General features: G+C 40.5%; 1 protein-coding gene and 1 long non-coding RNA gene across 14 annotated transcripts in view; one reads left to right on the top strand and one right to left on the bottom strand.

The window, feature by feature from the left end:
* The window catches only part of TUB (TUB bipartite transcription factor), a 148,152-nt gene that overhangs the window by 106,063 nt on the left and 25,306 nt on the right, over positions 1-16,783 (bottom strand). For 5 of the 11 annotated variants that reach the window (XM_080595840.1, XM_080595839.1, XM_080595837.1 and 2 more), the window contains exon 1: positions 5,778-6,014. The exons of 5 other annotated variants lie outside the window; for them this stretch is intronic. In XM_080595840.1, the coding sequence (XP_080451966.1) occupies positions 5,778-5,999 (222 nt within the window). In that variant the 5' untranslated portion in view covers positions 6,000-6,014. Of the gene's footprint in view, positions 1-5,777; positions 6,015-8,901; positions 8,932-16,783 lie in introns of those variants that run through there. One more of the 11 variants, XM_080595842.1, reaches the window with a different exon arrangement.
* Positions 1-16,783, top strand: part of LOC308196645 — an 89,377-nt gene that overhangs the window by 43,472 nt on the left and 29,122 nt on the right. The gene's annotated exons all lie outside the window — the stretch shown is intronic.

A 16,783-nucleotide genomic window follows, 5' to 3' on the forward strand; every position in this document is an offset into this window, starting at 1 on the left:
TTATGAGCCAGAGACAGCTTTTAGTACAAGCCATCCATTTTAGAGAGTCTACTTCCTGCTCACAGACAAGGGACTATCTAAAAACAAAGTGGCCACAACGCATCACGTGGGAACACAAAGTCAAGGAAATTCTGTATCCATGGAAAGATTCAGGAGCCACTTGCCCAACTGTTTAATAATGCATCAGTGCAGCTAAGAGGATTCTCTTAAAAATATATATAATTTTTAAAAACAAAAAAAAAAAACCAATAACACAGGTATCTAAGCTTTACCACTATCAGACATGTTGGCTGTCAAGATCCTTTCTGACCTCCTGCCTAGAGACCCCAGAGTATCACCCAGTAATTGCTGCACCAAACCCAATCATTTGTTGTTAAAATCAAATCTGTCTTACAGAAAGACAGCCAAGTCTTGATCTCTGGCATGTAGTAACATGTGAGCTGCTACATAATAGAAGATGTGCTGCTTCTTCTGGCTAGGATACTTCACTTTGGTAGTGACATTAAAAATGCAACAATTAACTCTGATGAAATCGACCATTATGTCTTAATGCAATAATGTGCTGTAACATAATTAACTAGAAGTTATCTGAGTGTTTTTTTCTAACATGCGCATTCAGGGCTGCACTTTGATCTATAATTTGGCAGGAAAAAGCAGAAAATACAAAACCAGTGGCTTGGAAAGAGAAACAATAGCACTGCACACTCAGCTCCCCCCCACCCCCGCTGCCTATGTTGCACAACTGATGCTCTCACAAGCCACTTCTCACTTGTGTGAGCAAACTGTATTTCCATCTAGCTTCCATCAGGAGGAAGACACCCCCACGCTGGACGTCTTTCCAGATACAAAGGAAAAGCTTAGCACTACCTGGCTTACCAGCAGCAAGAAACAGGAGTCTCACACCAAGGCACAAGCAGCTGAGGTATCAAAATGGCTTCAGTTACTACAGCACAAAAAAAAAACTCATTACACATTAACAACATTTTTCTCAGGGCAAAACTGGCACATTTTCATTGTTCCCTACTGAGCCTAGACCAAACATTTAAAGGACTTGACCAAGGAAGCCCTGAAGTCTGATGCAGAGCACAGACTTGAGACAGATCGCTGATCCTTGGAGCAGTCCCTTAAGATCCCAAAGTCTTTGCGCTGACCAGAAGACACATTTAAGAGCCCAGTCAGCTTTGGCTGGAGCAGAGCGGGTTTGATACATGAGGAGTATGCTTTGTTTCTTTTGAAGGGTAAAGAGGAAGCTCAAAAGTCACACGCATGGTTAACATATCCAGATTCTTGGGATACTCTTTTCTTAAAGGGCTTTTGGTTAAGAAGATCCACTTTCCTGCAAAGGCCTACTGCTGCCAGATTTATAGAGGAAAGCTAGAAACCCATAAAACTCTGAAATGTTTGACAGTCATGGAACAAGATGTATCTCAATTTTTTACTTTCAGGTTTTTGAAAAATCCTTACTGGTAATGTGTAAACCCCTAGAGATGCTAATACCACAGTTGAGCACTAAATCACGATATTTTCCATCTAAAGGGTCCAGTCCAGGAACAGCTACAGTCTCACAACTTCCTCTGAAAGCAAAGTAAGAACATGGATGTAACCTAAGGGCCATAATCTTTTCGTTTAGTTTATATTCTTACAAATTGCAAGATACTTCTGTTACTTCATTCCCACAAGCCAGTTCTGCTTCATTCTGGTTTCTAGGAGCAAAAAGAGGGCTAGAAGGGAAAACCTAGTCCCATCTGCACAGACTTGGCTGTAATCTTAGCTATACATCTAAGACAAACAGTCACACAGCTGTCATCACATCTGGGGTGACGCACTCAAAAGACATCTCTCTCACTCTGAAGCAGCTCCATTCTGTTTCCAGGCACTCACATAATATACTTTTAAGTAACAAGAGCTCCACCATGGACGGTGTGCAACTTCCACTGCTCCCCAGAACCACTCAGCTTTACGGCCCAGCCAGCAATTTTCTACTGGAAGGTGGATATGCAAATGTACAGTCGCCCGCCATACAGTAAATGCCAGGTGCCACAGCTAGCACCTGACCAACAATGCTAGTGGAAAAGAAACAAATCATTGTTTTCTTGTCAAGTTTGATCCCATTTAAAGGGTTTAGTACCTCCTTTAGTCAGCTTGTAACAGTTCCAGTTACAAGGAGGGGGATTTTCTACCCTTCACTAGCATGGTTTTTTTTTTTTTTTTTTTGCTAATGCCTCCATTCAGTAAAAAACATTTTTATTTGAATTACCTGCCAGGAGGTTGTTTCTTGGCAGGGCTGAGCTATTTCTTTAGCCCAAAAAAGGCTTGTGTATATGAATATAGATAAATACCTAAATATGTCCATATTGCTCTTTTAGTATTGGACTTGCCATAACTGATTATCTGCGTAGAAAAATGGGTGGTGAAATATTCTTGGCTGCTTCTTCAACTGTTCCCTTTGCATCTGCTACTGACTGCTATCAGAAAAATTAGTGGACTAGACAGACCTTTGCCCTGACCTGAAACAACCCTAAACCTATAGAAACCAGGACTCATGAAAGCATTCTATTTTGAGCATTGTTTTTATACATAGGGCAAACAACAACAAAACCCACAGAAATAGAGGTACTAAGTGGGATATTGAAGAAATTCAGTCCTCATTAAAAAAATAAAAATGAAATCAGTTTAGTTAACATGTACTACTCTGAGGGACAAAGAATGAAGGAAAAAAACTACTCCGTTATTAAATCCACTATAATTTCTGTATTTCCACAAGTTCCATACACTTCATCTCAGAGCTCAGATACTATTTCTGTAAATTAGCCCATAAAAAGGAAAACTAAACGTAGTACAAAGTATGCCCACGATCATAACTACAAAATATGGATTTCCTCTAAAAGTGAGGAGATACCCTGTAACACAAGTACCTTCACAATCACAGAGAGGTGATTTTGAGAGGTGTTCAGCTGGCATGTACTCAGTGCTCAGAGGCCTGCCAATTACCTTTACTAGCATCTACACAGCAAAGTTATTCTCTGAGCATATTTCACATTATCCTTGGATCTCTTTGCATTTATACATTTCAGGTAGCCTGACAACTGTTTCTTGGGCAAAGAAGCTAAAAAACACAGACACTCAGCAGCAGGTTCAAAGTTAATCAGAAAGTCAATGATTAGGTCAACTATATAAGAAAAATTAAATTGCTCCTAGATAATCTTTGATTTTCATACAGAAGCAAGCACTAAAAAGCCTACCTAAGAAGTATTGGGAAATTTCTCGTTTGTCTCTGCAATTCTGTTGGACTTCAATCCCACATATACTGTGCTGAAATCATAAGCATTTTAAGGGCTAAAATTCAACATTTGTTTTAAATTGATCCACCTAGATCTTGGATCATTTAGTTCAATAACCTTAAGCGTTAGGAATAAGCATTTCAGATTACATTCCTCTATCCCTCTTGGCTCAGGCCTTCAGAAAAAAACATGTATATAATAGATCTGTGACAGGGAAAAAAAGTAGAATTGTAACAAGGCGGTTTTTTTTCTTAAGCAGCCCCTGGGACAGTAGAATTTACACACCGTTGCAGTCAAAAGAGGATCAGCTTGCACAGTAAAAACACACAAAATGACACATTAACGATTATTAAGCACCTGACTATACTGTAATGTTATACCTGTAAGTAGTAATGCAGAATTTTTGCATAAAGGTAATAGTGGTAGTTAGGACATCTTCAAATTAAGAACTATGGTTAAAATACCTTGGACTTTTTCCCGTTTATTGTTATTTAACAAAAGACTACTTATTATTTTAATAGGATTCTGCAACATGATAAATGCTTTTCTTTAAAAAAATGATGAAAAGGGCACATCTAACGAAAATCAAGTTGTCTGTTGCACTAGCTTTATCTTTGTGTTCCATCAGAGCCTTTCAAGCAGAACTGAAGATGTTTTATTTTTAATTACTTGTAGCTGAGTACTTTTCTCATTACACTTAGACTCCATACAGAATAGTGACCTCAAGATGGCGATGTTTCGCCCTTTTTAGAAGCTAGGCCGATAGCTGGTATTACTGAAACGTCATCCTTTATTCTGAAGGCGGAGGGGAATTTATCGTTGAGTACATTATGATGTAGCTATCCCACAGAAACTTTTGCATCCCTCTCTGATAAAGGTACTTAACTGCCATTAGCAAGTCTTGCACCTTACAGTAAAAGAAAAACTTCAACTAGAAAAGTTGTATTATTTCCAATTAATTGATTTCTGAAGTGCTTGCTTTCTCTTCACAACCTCAAGTCTAAAAAGCAGTCCTGACTTCTTATTAGATAACAGCAAGATAAACAAATTCATGAATACTCTAAAACGTAGCATGATGTGTCTACAGATTTGTTGAGGTTTCTTCTATCGCTTTTGTCCCTTTGCACCACCATGAAGAGTTGCAGCCCTAAATGAACTTTAGCTGCATTACATTGTGAGCAAAGCAGCACTTTTTTATCTGATGCTGTAGGAAAGAGGTCTTTATGGTAGACTAGCATTTCTACAACACAGTTGCAAAGCCTTCCAAGAAAACAAAAAGAAATACATATTGGATATTGAGGAGAAAAGATAATTACTAGATCTGGGAGAAGAGAGGAGTGTTCCTGTGAACACCTCCAAGGCATGGGCAGACCAGACTTGAAGAGTTCTGCAGAGAAGGAAGATCAAAATAAACCCCAACATTTAGCCCTTTGCACAGCCTGGAAAACACTCTCATGCTTCTCCAGCAAGCCCCAGGGCCCCCCGCAAAGTGAGAAAGAGCAAAGAGCTTCCGGCCACAGCCAGAGGCAGCTGGCTGAGGAAACACCTCATTTAGAAGTAGAGGCTTGCCCAAGTATTTTTCAGACATGAGCAGAGAAGTGACCCTGGCTTCAGGGAACAAGAAGAGCAGACCCTGTCCCACAGTGGCTAGGTGCACAGCTTTGCCAAAACACCAGTCTCATATTATGGCAGTAGTGAGCAATCCAAAAGCCAAGAAGCATGAGTGAATACTAGTAACCACCCACTCCTCAAGTAGTAAACAGGGACAAAGCTAAATGCCTTCAGCACCAGAGCGAGGGGAAAATTCACTCTTTTCTGTTACCCACCATGACAAAGCTTTAAATTAGTGTGAAAATAACATTAAGAAGAACAGACATCTGGCAGTAATGTTTTCTTCTCTTTTTTCCTAAAAAAGTTTTGTTGGTTTACTTTTGTTTTTAACATTTGCAAGCTATGCATTTTAATATTGTAATAGTAACGATTTGAAATTAACTTTAAAAAGCTTCCACTAAATCAAAAAACAACAGTTGACTACAGCTATAAAAGTAAACTCATCACATCTGAGCTGCAGGGGACCCACTGACCATAATAAAAAGCACAAAATTACACAGGAGCAGAGTGAAGTCCCAGGTTGAGAACAGTTCACTAAACCCACTCAGTTAAATGTTTTTAATCCACTCACTTATGTGCAGTAACCAGGTGTACATCTGGTGCTTGGCCAGAAGGAAGGGAAGAGATTGGATAGCTTTGGATATGTGAACTGGCATTATAGACAGCCCCTCAAGCAAGCTTTCAGCAGCTAAGTAAACATAGGAATAGTTAATTGTGAGATGATTTTTATTTTAAAAGGAAATAGCAATTTAAATATTTTTCAAGGCTGCTCCTCTTGGTTATTCCATGACTGAAGCCTTCTCACAGTCACCCTTCCAGTGTGTGGACATCCCTCACAAATTGGTCAGCCCCAGACTGGATCCAGCAGTCCGGGTGCCATCTTACCAGTAGATGGAGATAACAGCCTCCCCGATCTGCTTGGGCATGCTCTTTCCGATGCAGCCTGAATGCTATTTGCCTCATCTGCCATGAGAGCAAACTGTTACACAGCTTCTTGTCACCAGAACTGATACTCAGCTTGCAGAGAGCAGAACAGATCCGTCTTTCCTGAAGAGCCAAGAAGTAGGTGGGCATGAGTTGTGGCTTACTCTGAGGCACAATTTGCATGCGTTTCCCATGCAGCCTACCACCAGCACCGGGTGGTGCCTGGCCCAAAAACTCTGTTGGGCATATTTAAAAGTCATCTTCCTACATACCCGCAGTGATACCTCATACCTTCTTCATATACTGAGGGAAGGCAGGCAGTCAGCTGTTCAGCAAGCAGACCAGAGTTCAATTTGCCCAGCTCCTATAAGCTCTTGAAATACTGCCTTGTGGTTAGTAAGCTCGTGCCAACAGAACCAGATCCTGTTCGCTCTTTACTGCAAGGCATTTCCCACACCTCTTGGCCAAATGCTCTTTCTTCTGTCCCCTTTGCTTCATGCCCCAGCTGACTGTCACCTCTGGGACCCAAACATTCACCACATAAAAACCCAACACACTACATCTAATCTCTCTCAATGCCTCTGTCAAGGCAAGTGCTGCCTTTCAAGCTGACTAATTTCACTGACTAATTAAGCATGGAGACACACTAGATTGCCAGCACTGAATGGTGGCTGCAGCATCTATCACTCTAGCAGGATTCAATCTGATGAGCTAAAAGCAACACCCTGAGAGCCCAAAACAGCTTGCTCATGGAGCAGAAAACCTATTGTTTTCCATGCTCTAAAATTCCCCAACTTAAAAAGAGAAAAACAAAACAAACCCTGCCTTCTACAGCCTTTAAAACAATAATTATGAATTACCAAGAGAAAAAAACACCTGTTCCACTTCAGTCATTAATGTTATGTATCACACCTTTCAGTTTCTTTCTGGGCATTAAAGCTCCCAATGTCCTTCAGAAGTAGTTAAAAAGTACATGGCCAGCCTAAGTCCCACCTGCTTAAAAAAAAAAAATTCATCTGCTGTTTCCATCAGGGATAACGTGTCCTTTCCTCCTTCATGCATGCTTGGCTTCCTTTGTGCATGTGTATTTTGTACGTTTGATAGAGCATTCTTTTTCCTGTTGACTCAACAGTTCACATAGAAACTTCATGCAGAAATTGGGAATGGTAAGATGTTATTTGTACAGTTTCTTACCTTCTGCAGTGACCTAGATCATTGTGAAGACCCTGAGAAACAGGGCAGAATCTAAATGACATGATTTCACACAGTGCATCTGGTTACGCAGAATGTAAGGCAACTAGACCAAAAAGGAAAGGGAAGACCCAGGGACAAAGATGCTATAAGTCAAAGCAATTGCACAGCTCCATGCTCATACTCTTATTCCAACTACATCTGTATTTGAGGTTAGTTTCTCCCCTCACAGTGAGAAAATAAAGTCTGCTAAACAGCACCACAAATAGTGCTAGTTATGTTTATTGAGGACATGAAGATTGTAATTAGCAATACTTGCCCTGACCAGATCAGTACTTCTAAACATGTTCGGGAAAATAATCTCATCAGAGCAGACATTAGTTCTAATGAAAACGTTTTCAGACTGAAGAAGGAAGGAAGAAATCCAATTACCCTATTTGGCGTAGACTAACTTGAATAGAAATTACTGTAAGTAAATAGAGTTGCAACCTAAATGTAAAGAGAAACACCACTGATACTTACAGAATATAAAATGGAAGTATCACTAAGTACTGAAATCTGAGCTGAGGGCATAATTTCAAATCTTTTGAGACAGGTATAACATTACAAAAGTGTATTTTTGTAAAATATTTGACTGATCAATTGGTCTGAAAAAAACCTCATAGCCTAGTTCATATTTGTATCCCAAATGAAACAGCAAAAATTAGAAGAACTATAATTTCTTGAGTTAGTAATATTGAGTTAATCTTCAGATCAATTTCTAATGCTGAAATTTGGTTCTGATATCTGAAAATATTTGGTGATTTTGGATTTTTAAGAGAATATATTGGAAAACTTTATGTAAAAAAACCCTCATATTTATATGGGTCTGTTGCTGAGAAGATAGACAAAGAAAACTGAAGTCTGGTTTAGACAACTTTTCACCATAAAAAAATGATCTTTAAAAAACAGGGGGAAAGAAAAGCACTGCAGCATTTCAATTCACAATTGAAATGTCCAAGTCACAGACTTTAACATTTTTCAAAAATAAGATGTTCCAGCTTTTCCTGAAATTTCTCTCCTGCCTCAGGGGTGCAAAGCACCATGCCACAGCTCATATTGCAGTCCAGGCTGCTCCTTCCTCCCTCTTGGTAAGGGCTGCTTCTCCAGTACTTCCAGCCAATGTTGGACAAGAACATACCATTTGTCATACTGGCTTCTAACACTCAATTTCTACGCTGAAGTATCTGCGTGCAGCATTCCCATACTTTTGGGGTTTCATCAGCATCCCTGATCAAGTTGCAGAAGCCATTAAGTACAAATTCAGCTCTTGCATAGCTGTTTACATGTTGTCTGTTTGCCACGTGAGCTCACAGCACAAACCATATATGGCTGATTTGTAGGCATCAACATTGCAATAATCAACAGTTAGAGCCTTATTCTATACTTCGTGCAACTTCAACAAATGGAAGGTACAGAAACACATCCAGTAGAAGCGATCAAATCCCCAGTATAAGCTCCAAACTCTCTTTCATGCCTGTGCCAATACTACAAGTTCCAAGGACATATCTTCAAGGCCTGAAGCGCCTGCCTCTTGGAAGCGTTTCTTCACCTTAGTTAATAATACCTGTTAGATAGCCAGAAATAAAAAATGCTTGGAAGCCACCTACATTTATTTACCAACTCCAATCTTTGATAAAAATACAGAACTGAACTGCATGAGTTTACTTAACAGAGGGAGAAGAGCTTCCTCAAGTAAATAATGCTTAAAAGGCATAAGCATCAAGTCCTGAAAGCCTTCTTGAACATTTTAAGTATGGAAATACCTCGATACAAAGGAACTGCATCCACGCCATAGTCCAGATCAAACAGTTTTGTCCCAGAGAAGATAAAGGTAAAAGAAACAATCACTTACAGAGTAGATTTTCATATTTGTCTGCCTCTTGATCTAAAGAAATACTGAATTAGTCAGCTGCATCCTAACAAATAACCAATACGAGCCTTGGCTAGTTCAGCTGTGACTAGTTTAAGGAACAAGGTGAAGCACAGTCAACTCTAGCAGCATTTGATTGCAGAGTAGCCCTGCAATAAATATTTGTGTTACCGCAGAACATGTGAAGGTAGCTCAGCTGATATATATTACCATTTATCTAGAAAACAATGAAACCAGAGCTGCAACATATTGGAAAATTAATTGTTGTTTGCTTAATCAAGATCAATAACATTTAGGCATTTTACATCTTTTGATCCTAATTTAGAAACACCCTAAATCACATGCCTTAGGGTCTACTGGGTTAGGACCCATTTAATTGCTGTGGTGAGGTAGGCCTATATCTTTTCTTGCTACAACATTGAAGCCTATTTCAATTATGTGCCTGGTGACACCATCTGTATTTCAGAAATTATGGGCATTGTTTTGATACCCTGGTTTGAGCATGAATAGATAAAGCTTCAACTCCTCATGCTTCTATCAAATAGCAAATGCCTAATGTACATGTGTTTTATAGCCAAGAAAAAAAGAAAAGGAAAAAAAAAAAGGAGCTTACTGTTGAATTTGTAAAATTCTCAGTACTATCAAATCAGAGAAGGTGCTTTTATCAGCGTAGGTGTATTGAATTTGACTAGAAAATAGGTGGGTTTTTTGATTAAAAAAGATCATTTCCGTAGCTGTCTGCAATGCTTAATGCAGATGAAGTAGCACACACAGGTTCCCGTATGGAGAAAGTGACCCATATTTCAATGATGATAGACAATAACCACTGCTCCACTGGAAAACAAAACCACCGCTCAATCACAAACAGAAGAGAGCAGAGTATTGCTCTGCCCTGAACATGTTTAAGTGTTTAACTTTTCAGAGCTGATGGGAAAATGTGAACATACGACTCCTCATGATTATATGGGAAGTTATCTGCAAGACACAAAGGGATGTTCCATCAGACAAGAAGGACCCTTCAGGTCCTTTCCCACCACCTAACTCTACCTAACAATCCTGAAGATTTCTGCTCCCTTTGCCCCTGTCTCCTCTCGTAATAATCAAGCCACAGGCCAGTCCCACAACCAGCCTACAGATGGTGATCTTCTGTTACGGACTTGTCTTTTTGGGTCCAGATAAGCTGCTTGCATACCCCGTGTGTTTGGAAAATCCCTCCTTTTCCTGTGTCTGTGTGCAACACAGCACACTAATGTTCTGCTTCAGACACGGCATTATTATAACCCTAAGGTTATAATACAAACAGAAATAGCCACAGTTAAAGCATGTATGAAAGTGGGCCACAGTACCTTTCTGATGTCAACATAGCACATGTCTTTTGATATATGGATGGGAAACAGCATTGGCAATTTCCTTTGAATAATGTTATTTTGAGACCGTAATGTACGCTCATCTGATATCACCCACCAAGAGAAAGGAGTCTGATTTCCCATCAAGTGAATTTGTCTGACTCTTCAGTAGTCTAAACAGATTATAAATCAGATAAAATTGCTCAAGGGTAAGCAGCAACACAAGAACAACTATTGGATTTGGTTCATGTGTTCTGTATGGCCATAACTCTGCTTTTGTATTACTCTGACCAAGTTACAAAACTCTTTCAGGCTGAATCATGGAATGCACTTTTTTTTTTTTTTTTTTTTTTTAATGAGAGATTCAAACTCCAGAACAGGGGTGGGGAAGGGACAGGGATAGAAATAAAAAAGTAAGAAAGATAGTACCCATTGAAGGCTAGAACACTTTCTTTACAACCACAAAAGCCATCACTTGGCATCGTCTTCATGTTCTGAGTACAGAAGCTCTGTTGTGGTATGATGTACATAAGCTGTTTGGGGAAAATGCTGGAGAACAGCACTTAATCTCTTGCTCCATTTTATGACCCATTGCTGGTATCCATTCGTCCTGCCCTTCCCATTCAGATCCAGACTTCAAGTAGTCAAACATATACAGACGTGCATACAGAAGAAGGTGGGGAAAGCAGCAAGATGACAGTTTTCAAAATAGTTTTCTGGGCCTTTCTAAGTATCTTATGCAGCTACCAAATAATTGCTTTGATACAGTCTTGAAAAGATTACTTGTTTCTCTGAATGGAGGAAAAAAAATGAGAACAAGCATTTCTTCTTTCTTACAATACACAACAAAAGGTCTCTAGTGATTGGCTAATTGGTGGTCATAATTCTGCATTGATTTTATATCAGGTAGAAATTGAGACAACAACAAGTAATAGACTCCATCTGTGTCAATTTAACAAGGGAATGGAAATTGTGAGTTTATGATTACACTTTAATAAGATTTATCCTTAGGTAACAATAGGTGGTGAGACAACAAAAACACACCAGACAGTGGCTTGACCCAGAATCTTTAAATTTGTATCTCCACTTCTGCAAATTCTTGCTATTCCTAGTTAAATTTTCACCATTTACAGTTATCCTGGGACTGCATGCTTGATCTTCCCAGAGACGTAAATGCTTTAAAAAGTGAAGGAATAAATAAATTGATTTCTTTTAGAATGAAATTGAAACAGTTTATAAACAAAACAAACACCATTAAAGCAACAGGGAAAGGGATAGAAAATTTTACAAATGATGTTCCTTTGTTCACGTTATCCTTGCTTCCAGTCCTGGTTTCAATTCACTCAATGCCTTTCTGCATAGCAGCCAGCTTTGCCCTGGTCCTTGGGAGGGTTTCTCCATCCTCCCAGAGGCCTGATTAGGTCTCTTGCTCCCCTCTGTCTTGGTGCAACTCCCCACTCTAGGTTTCTGGCTTGCCATACCTCACAGCCCAGCACCTACAAGCTATGCAAACAGAGTAGCTCCCCAAGGGAAAAGAAATCTTGCCTTTTTTTCCCAAAGGATCTATTTGCAAAGCAATAAGAATGCAACCTGAACTCGGCAATGAAAAAAAATAAAATCAAACACAACAGTGAAAAACAAGTGACAAAACAGAATTCAGGAACCTGATGGTCCTGGAAGCTGTGGAGAACAGCGCTGATGTCAGCATCTGGGACAGCACCCAGGGAAGCAAACAGCTTTCCTAACTGTACAGCCTCTCTGAGAGTGCCATTCGAAGGCCTCTTGACCTCGGGTCCACATGACAACCTGCAGGCTGATTTTGGAGGCAGCCCATGGGAAAGGCTCCATTCGCAGGTACACCCAGGCCCTACCTGAAAGGCAGTGGGGACATAGGCTAAAAGATTCCTGAAGATTTCCTTTCACTGGCATCGTGTCAACACTGCAAGTCTATTGCCAGACACAGTTACAGCCGCAAGAGCCGTACTAGCACAGGTTTACTTTGGAACTAACATATGCCATTGTCTCATGTGCTTTCCAGCTGCAAACAGTACTCTTATCTTGGAAAAAGTCTTATGAAATAAAAACCATCGTAAATTAGGGATCTGTAGCTGACACATCTGACATAAGAATCCTCAGTGTATTAAAAAAGTATTACCATGTAAGTACATAAAGATATACCACCAACCACAGGAACATTTACAAATCTCACGTAGCACATCATTCAGCATTAACAGAGGACTGGTTGCTGAAACATGTAAAGACAATTGGGAAATTAGGTGCTGGTTTGTTCTGTTTTGTTTTAATGCCAAGGGACTAGACTATTACAAGTAATAATATAGGGGTTATCCAATTTCTTGAATGCATTAAATTGCAAAATCATTCATTTAATAGATTCATTTAATAGATGGTATTTTTCCAAGTGAGTTACTCAAATCACTGATGTATTTGAAACATAGGTATTGTTTGAAAGCAGCAAATGAACCTTAACCAAAGAAAAATAAAAGAAAAAAGAAAAAATTGTTGAAATATAAAAGCAAAATCAGGTAACATTACACGACTGGGTGACCTTCCAGAAATTAGCCTTTTGTATTTAGTCAGCTTAACAGCAGGTAGGAAAATGGCCTCACTTAATAAAGGCAGGATTTCTTGACCCATAATCCTACTGGCCACACAGCTTTTTGTTTCTTGTTATTCCAGAGAGAGGCATTTGCGCTAATTGCTGGCAGACATTCTGCAACAATACACCACTGCCCTCCCATAGGAAGTAACCTCTCCTGTGACAGCTGTAGGAAACACCAAAGGGTAAATTCGCATTGCTGGATCAAGCCTGAAACACAGTCCTTGCGCTACCTCTGCCTGCTTGCATCAGAGGCAGGAGATGACAGACAAATGGGCTAAGATTCAGCAGTTCATTCATTTGTTGGTCTCTGATAAAAGAGCTGTGCCATGACAATGACAAAAGAAATAAATCCAGATGTTTATTCTCGTATTCCCAGAAAGCCATCAGGACATGCAAACACAGTCTGTGCTCATACATCTTTGCAGTTCTTATTTTCTGTCTCTCTCTCTCCAGATTATGGATCTGTTGCAGAAATCTTTTAGTGTGGCTGTTCATTCATTCAGTGCAGAGAGCAACAGAATCCAATCCCACAGCTGAGATTTCTTGCCTATACAAGAACGGAAGTATTAAATAATAAAAGCATAGATAAGAGCACTGTTAAAGATAACGCATCTAAGTTTAGGCCAGGAACAGTTTGCTATAGCAGACTTTTTAATATTAGACATTTTCTGAGCTGAAGCAACACAAACACAGAGGTAATGAGTGAACCAGCTGCTCTTAAATGCGCCATTATCCCGAGAGCCCCATCTGATATACATGGGTACAAAATAATTTTTCTGTAGCAATTTTACTTTTCAACACTGAGATGTGCTGAAGGATAACCCATAATATCAAACTAGAAATTACAGCTCAGAGGCTGCCTGTTACTTAGCTACAGGACCGCTGTATGGCCAGACAGCACCTCAGGAGATCGTCCAGGCTGGCTTCCTCTGCTTGGAGGAGGGGCGGCTGCCGCAGGCTGCCCAGGACCACGTCCGGATGAGTTTTGAATACCTTCAAGGACAGAGGCTCCACATCCACTCTGAGAAACCTGTGACACTGTTTGACTGCCCTCGCAGTAAAAATGTTCTTTCTTATGCTCAGAGAGAATTCCCTGAGTTTTAACCAGCATTTGATCCTCGAAAATCAGCTGCAGAAGTCCCTGCAAAGCTCACTGTGCTGAAGCAGGCTGGCTCCTCATGATGGTCTAGGGCTCTGACTTCCCAGGTGAGTTGCGACCACACCATAGGGGCACCTCACTGCCAAAGATACATCACACCCACAAGAGGAAAAGGCACCATACTTGCCACTTTCCTGCCTGCTAAGCGAGAGAAAGGTTTTGAAGAACTCCGGTCCCAGCAGAACCGGGACTGTTCCTGAAGAAGCAGGAAGACATTACACTCATTTCTTGGCTTTTAAACACAAAGTAAGACAATTCACCTTTTTGCTTTTTCGGGGCTTGGTTCCCCCTTCCTCCTCCCTCATTGTTAAAGCTCTCTGATGATGGATTAAGTGAGATGTTCCCCACATATCAGACTCCAGAAGATCTGCCAAGTAGTGCTTCTTTTTCCAGCTTCTTTTCTCCCAACACTATTTCTCTTTCTGTGCACTGCTTTCAACACCTCTATACTCTGCCTTCTATGCTGATGCAAAGTGTTCAGCCTTTTAGCCAGTTATTAACACTGGAGATCCTAACATATCCTCAAAATGCACTCTGCCATTCCAGGGAAGGCCATAAATCCCACCGGCTCCTTCAAAGAGAGCAGGATTCGGTCCTTCTCTAAGGGTCATGCTTTCAGAGAGAAATCTGAAAAAGCAAACAAACAACCCTCCTCACAACCCAACCACCCACACCATGATGTATTTCCCTGTTTTTTTCTGTTATGCTCTATCTGATTTCCACTGGCAGGGACAACATAGCACATACGTTTCTTAGTAGACAAGCAGCTTATGCAAAAGTCTGCTAGTTCACAGAATCACAGAAAGTTGAGGTGGGAAGGGGCCTCCAGGGGGCATCTAGTCCACACCCTTGGCCCACCCCAGCCCACTCAGGCACCCACCGCAGGCTGCCCAGAACCTTGGCCAGGCAGCTTTTGAAGATCTTCAAGGGGGGAGACTCCACAGCCTTCTTTGGTAGGCAAACATGATTGGTGATTAAATAACAACAAGAACTCAAGGCTGACACTGGAAAAATTGGCTGGGAGTGAAGAAGCACTTGGGAGGATTCAGAAGAGACAAACAACCAAAAATAAACCACCACCACCACAACCAACAACAAAACACAACAAAAACCAATGAGCTAGAACAGAGATGCTTTACCCAGCGCTGCAGAATCTCCCACTGTCCATACCTTTAATGTATCTTCCCCAACCTGACACATTCAATGGCTCTTTATTTATGTCTGCAGAATAGGGTTTTTATTTGTTTTATTTTATTGTTTACACACAGATTTCCAGGTGGGATTCTCATCAGTTTCAACCATCATTTCAGTAGCAATTTTATAAGAAACAACATTTGTTTTCTCCGAGTACGGAAAGCTGCAAGAAAACCGCCAAGAGAAAACTATTCACATTTATCGGTCTCTAAATCATTTCATTGTCTCATAGATGTACTTGGTTAGAACATGACTAAATGTTTACTCATACAGCTCCTTTCATCGCAAAGGGATTACATCAGCAAATGCTGACAGGCACCTACCTCTGGGGTGTTGCTCTCTTTCCTCAGAAGCCCTGGAAACACTAACAGCATGAAGTGTGAACCACACTGAGAACAGCAGAACCACTGCGTGGCCTCAGACCCAGGACCCGCCTAGCTCTGTACCCGCCTGATGCAGAAGCAATACGTGGACACCCAGAGAAAAGAATGAGCAATCCTTAAAAAAAGGATCCTACCTCCTCCAGCCTTCTTGTGTTCTCAGTTCAGGGCATGGCATTTTCTGAGTCAAATCTCCTCTTGAATCCATATAACAACCTTTTGCATCCACAGCTTTCTTTGGCAAGGTGGCACATCTGCTGCCTGCTGTGCAAAAAAACTACTTCCTTTTGCTTGCCTTGACCATGTCTCCTACTAGCTCCATGTGATGGCTCCTAGTTCTTGTACCAGAAAATAGTTAGAGGTTTATGGACACACTAAAAATGGGAGTAAATAGGAAAGCTCATCATCTCTGGAGTTCTATTTTGTAACAAATGACATGAAAACAGGCCCTGGGGAAAAAAAAAGAAAAAAAAAAGTCCTCTGAAAGCAAGTATTTATATACAAATATTATGGTCTTAAATACCAAGGGAAATGAATGAGAAGAAAAATGCCCCTACTTGAGCTGAAGGTTGGACAGAATGTTGTTTTAACAGTCTCAAACACAGAGAACTTTTTGGTATTCAGAAAAATTGCCCAGAATCCCAAATAAAACAAGGATCCCCTCACATAGCCTTTCAAGTGCCAGGGCATGGATTCAGTGCCAACAGGAAGAGTGCCGCTTCTTGAACCCACAGAAGCTTTTCCTTCCTTCTTCCCTCACCAAAAGTGGGGTTTTCAGGTTGGTGGGCTTTACGGATAGGACTGCCATAAACATGGATATGCACAAAGCTCCACAGTTGCTTTCTAAGTGGCATCTTCAACTGCCTCTTGACTGCATCATGGAACCAAAGTTTGCTGGAAAGAGTGGCAAATGCTCCAGCTGAAAACTTTCTGGCAGCCCATTCTGCCTATACTGACAGGTGCTGTTTATTACAATTGGAAAAATAAATGAATTTTTCTGCTTTAAGATGGAGCACTGTGTGAGCACTTGAAGACATCAGGAGATTCAAAATATAGATATTAATTATTGGATGTACTGCCACGTGTCATCTCTTGTCTTCCAACAGAAAACTGGCACTGCATTTTCTCCCCTGTTAATGGAAGTGTTACCATATTAATTTTGCAG

The sequence above is a fragment of the Anser brachyrhynchus genome (genome assembly GCF_964034855.1).
Source record: "Anser brachyrhynchus genome assembly, chromosome: 5".
NCBI classification, from domain to species: Eukaryota; Metazoa; Chordata; class Aves; order Anseriformes; family Anatidae; genus Anser; species Anser brachyrhynchus.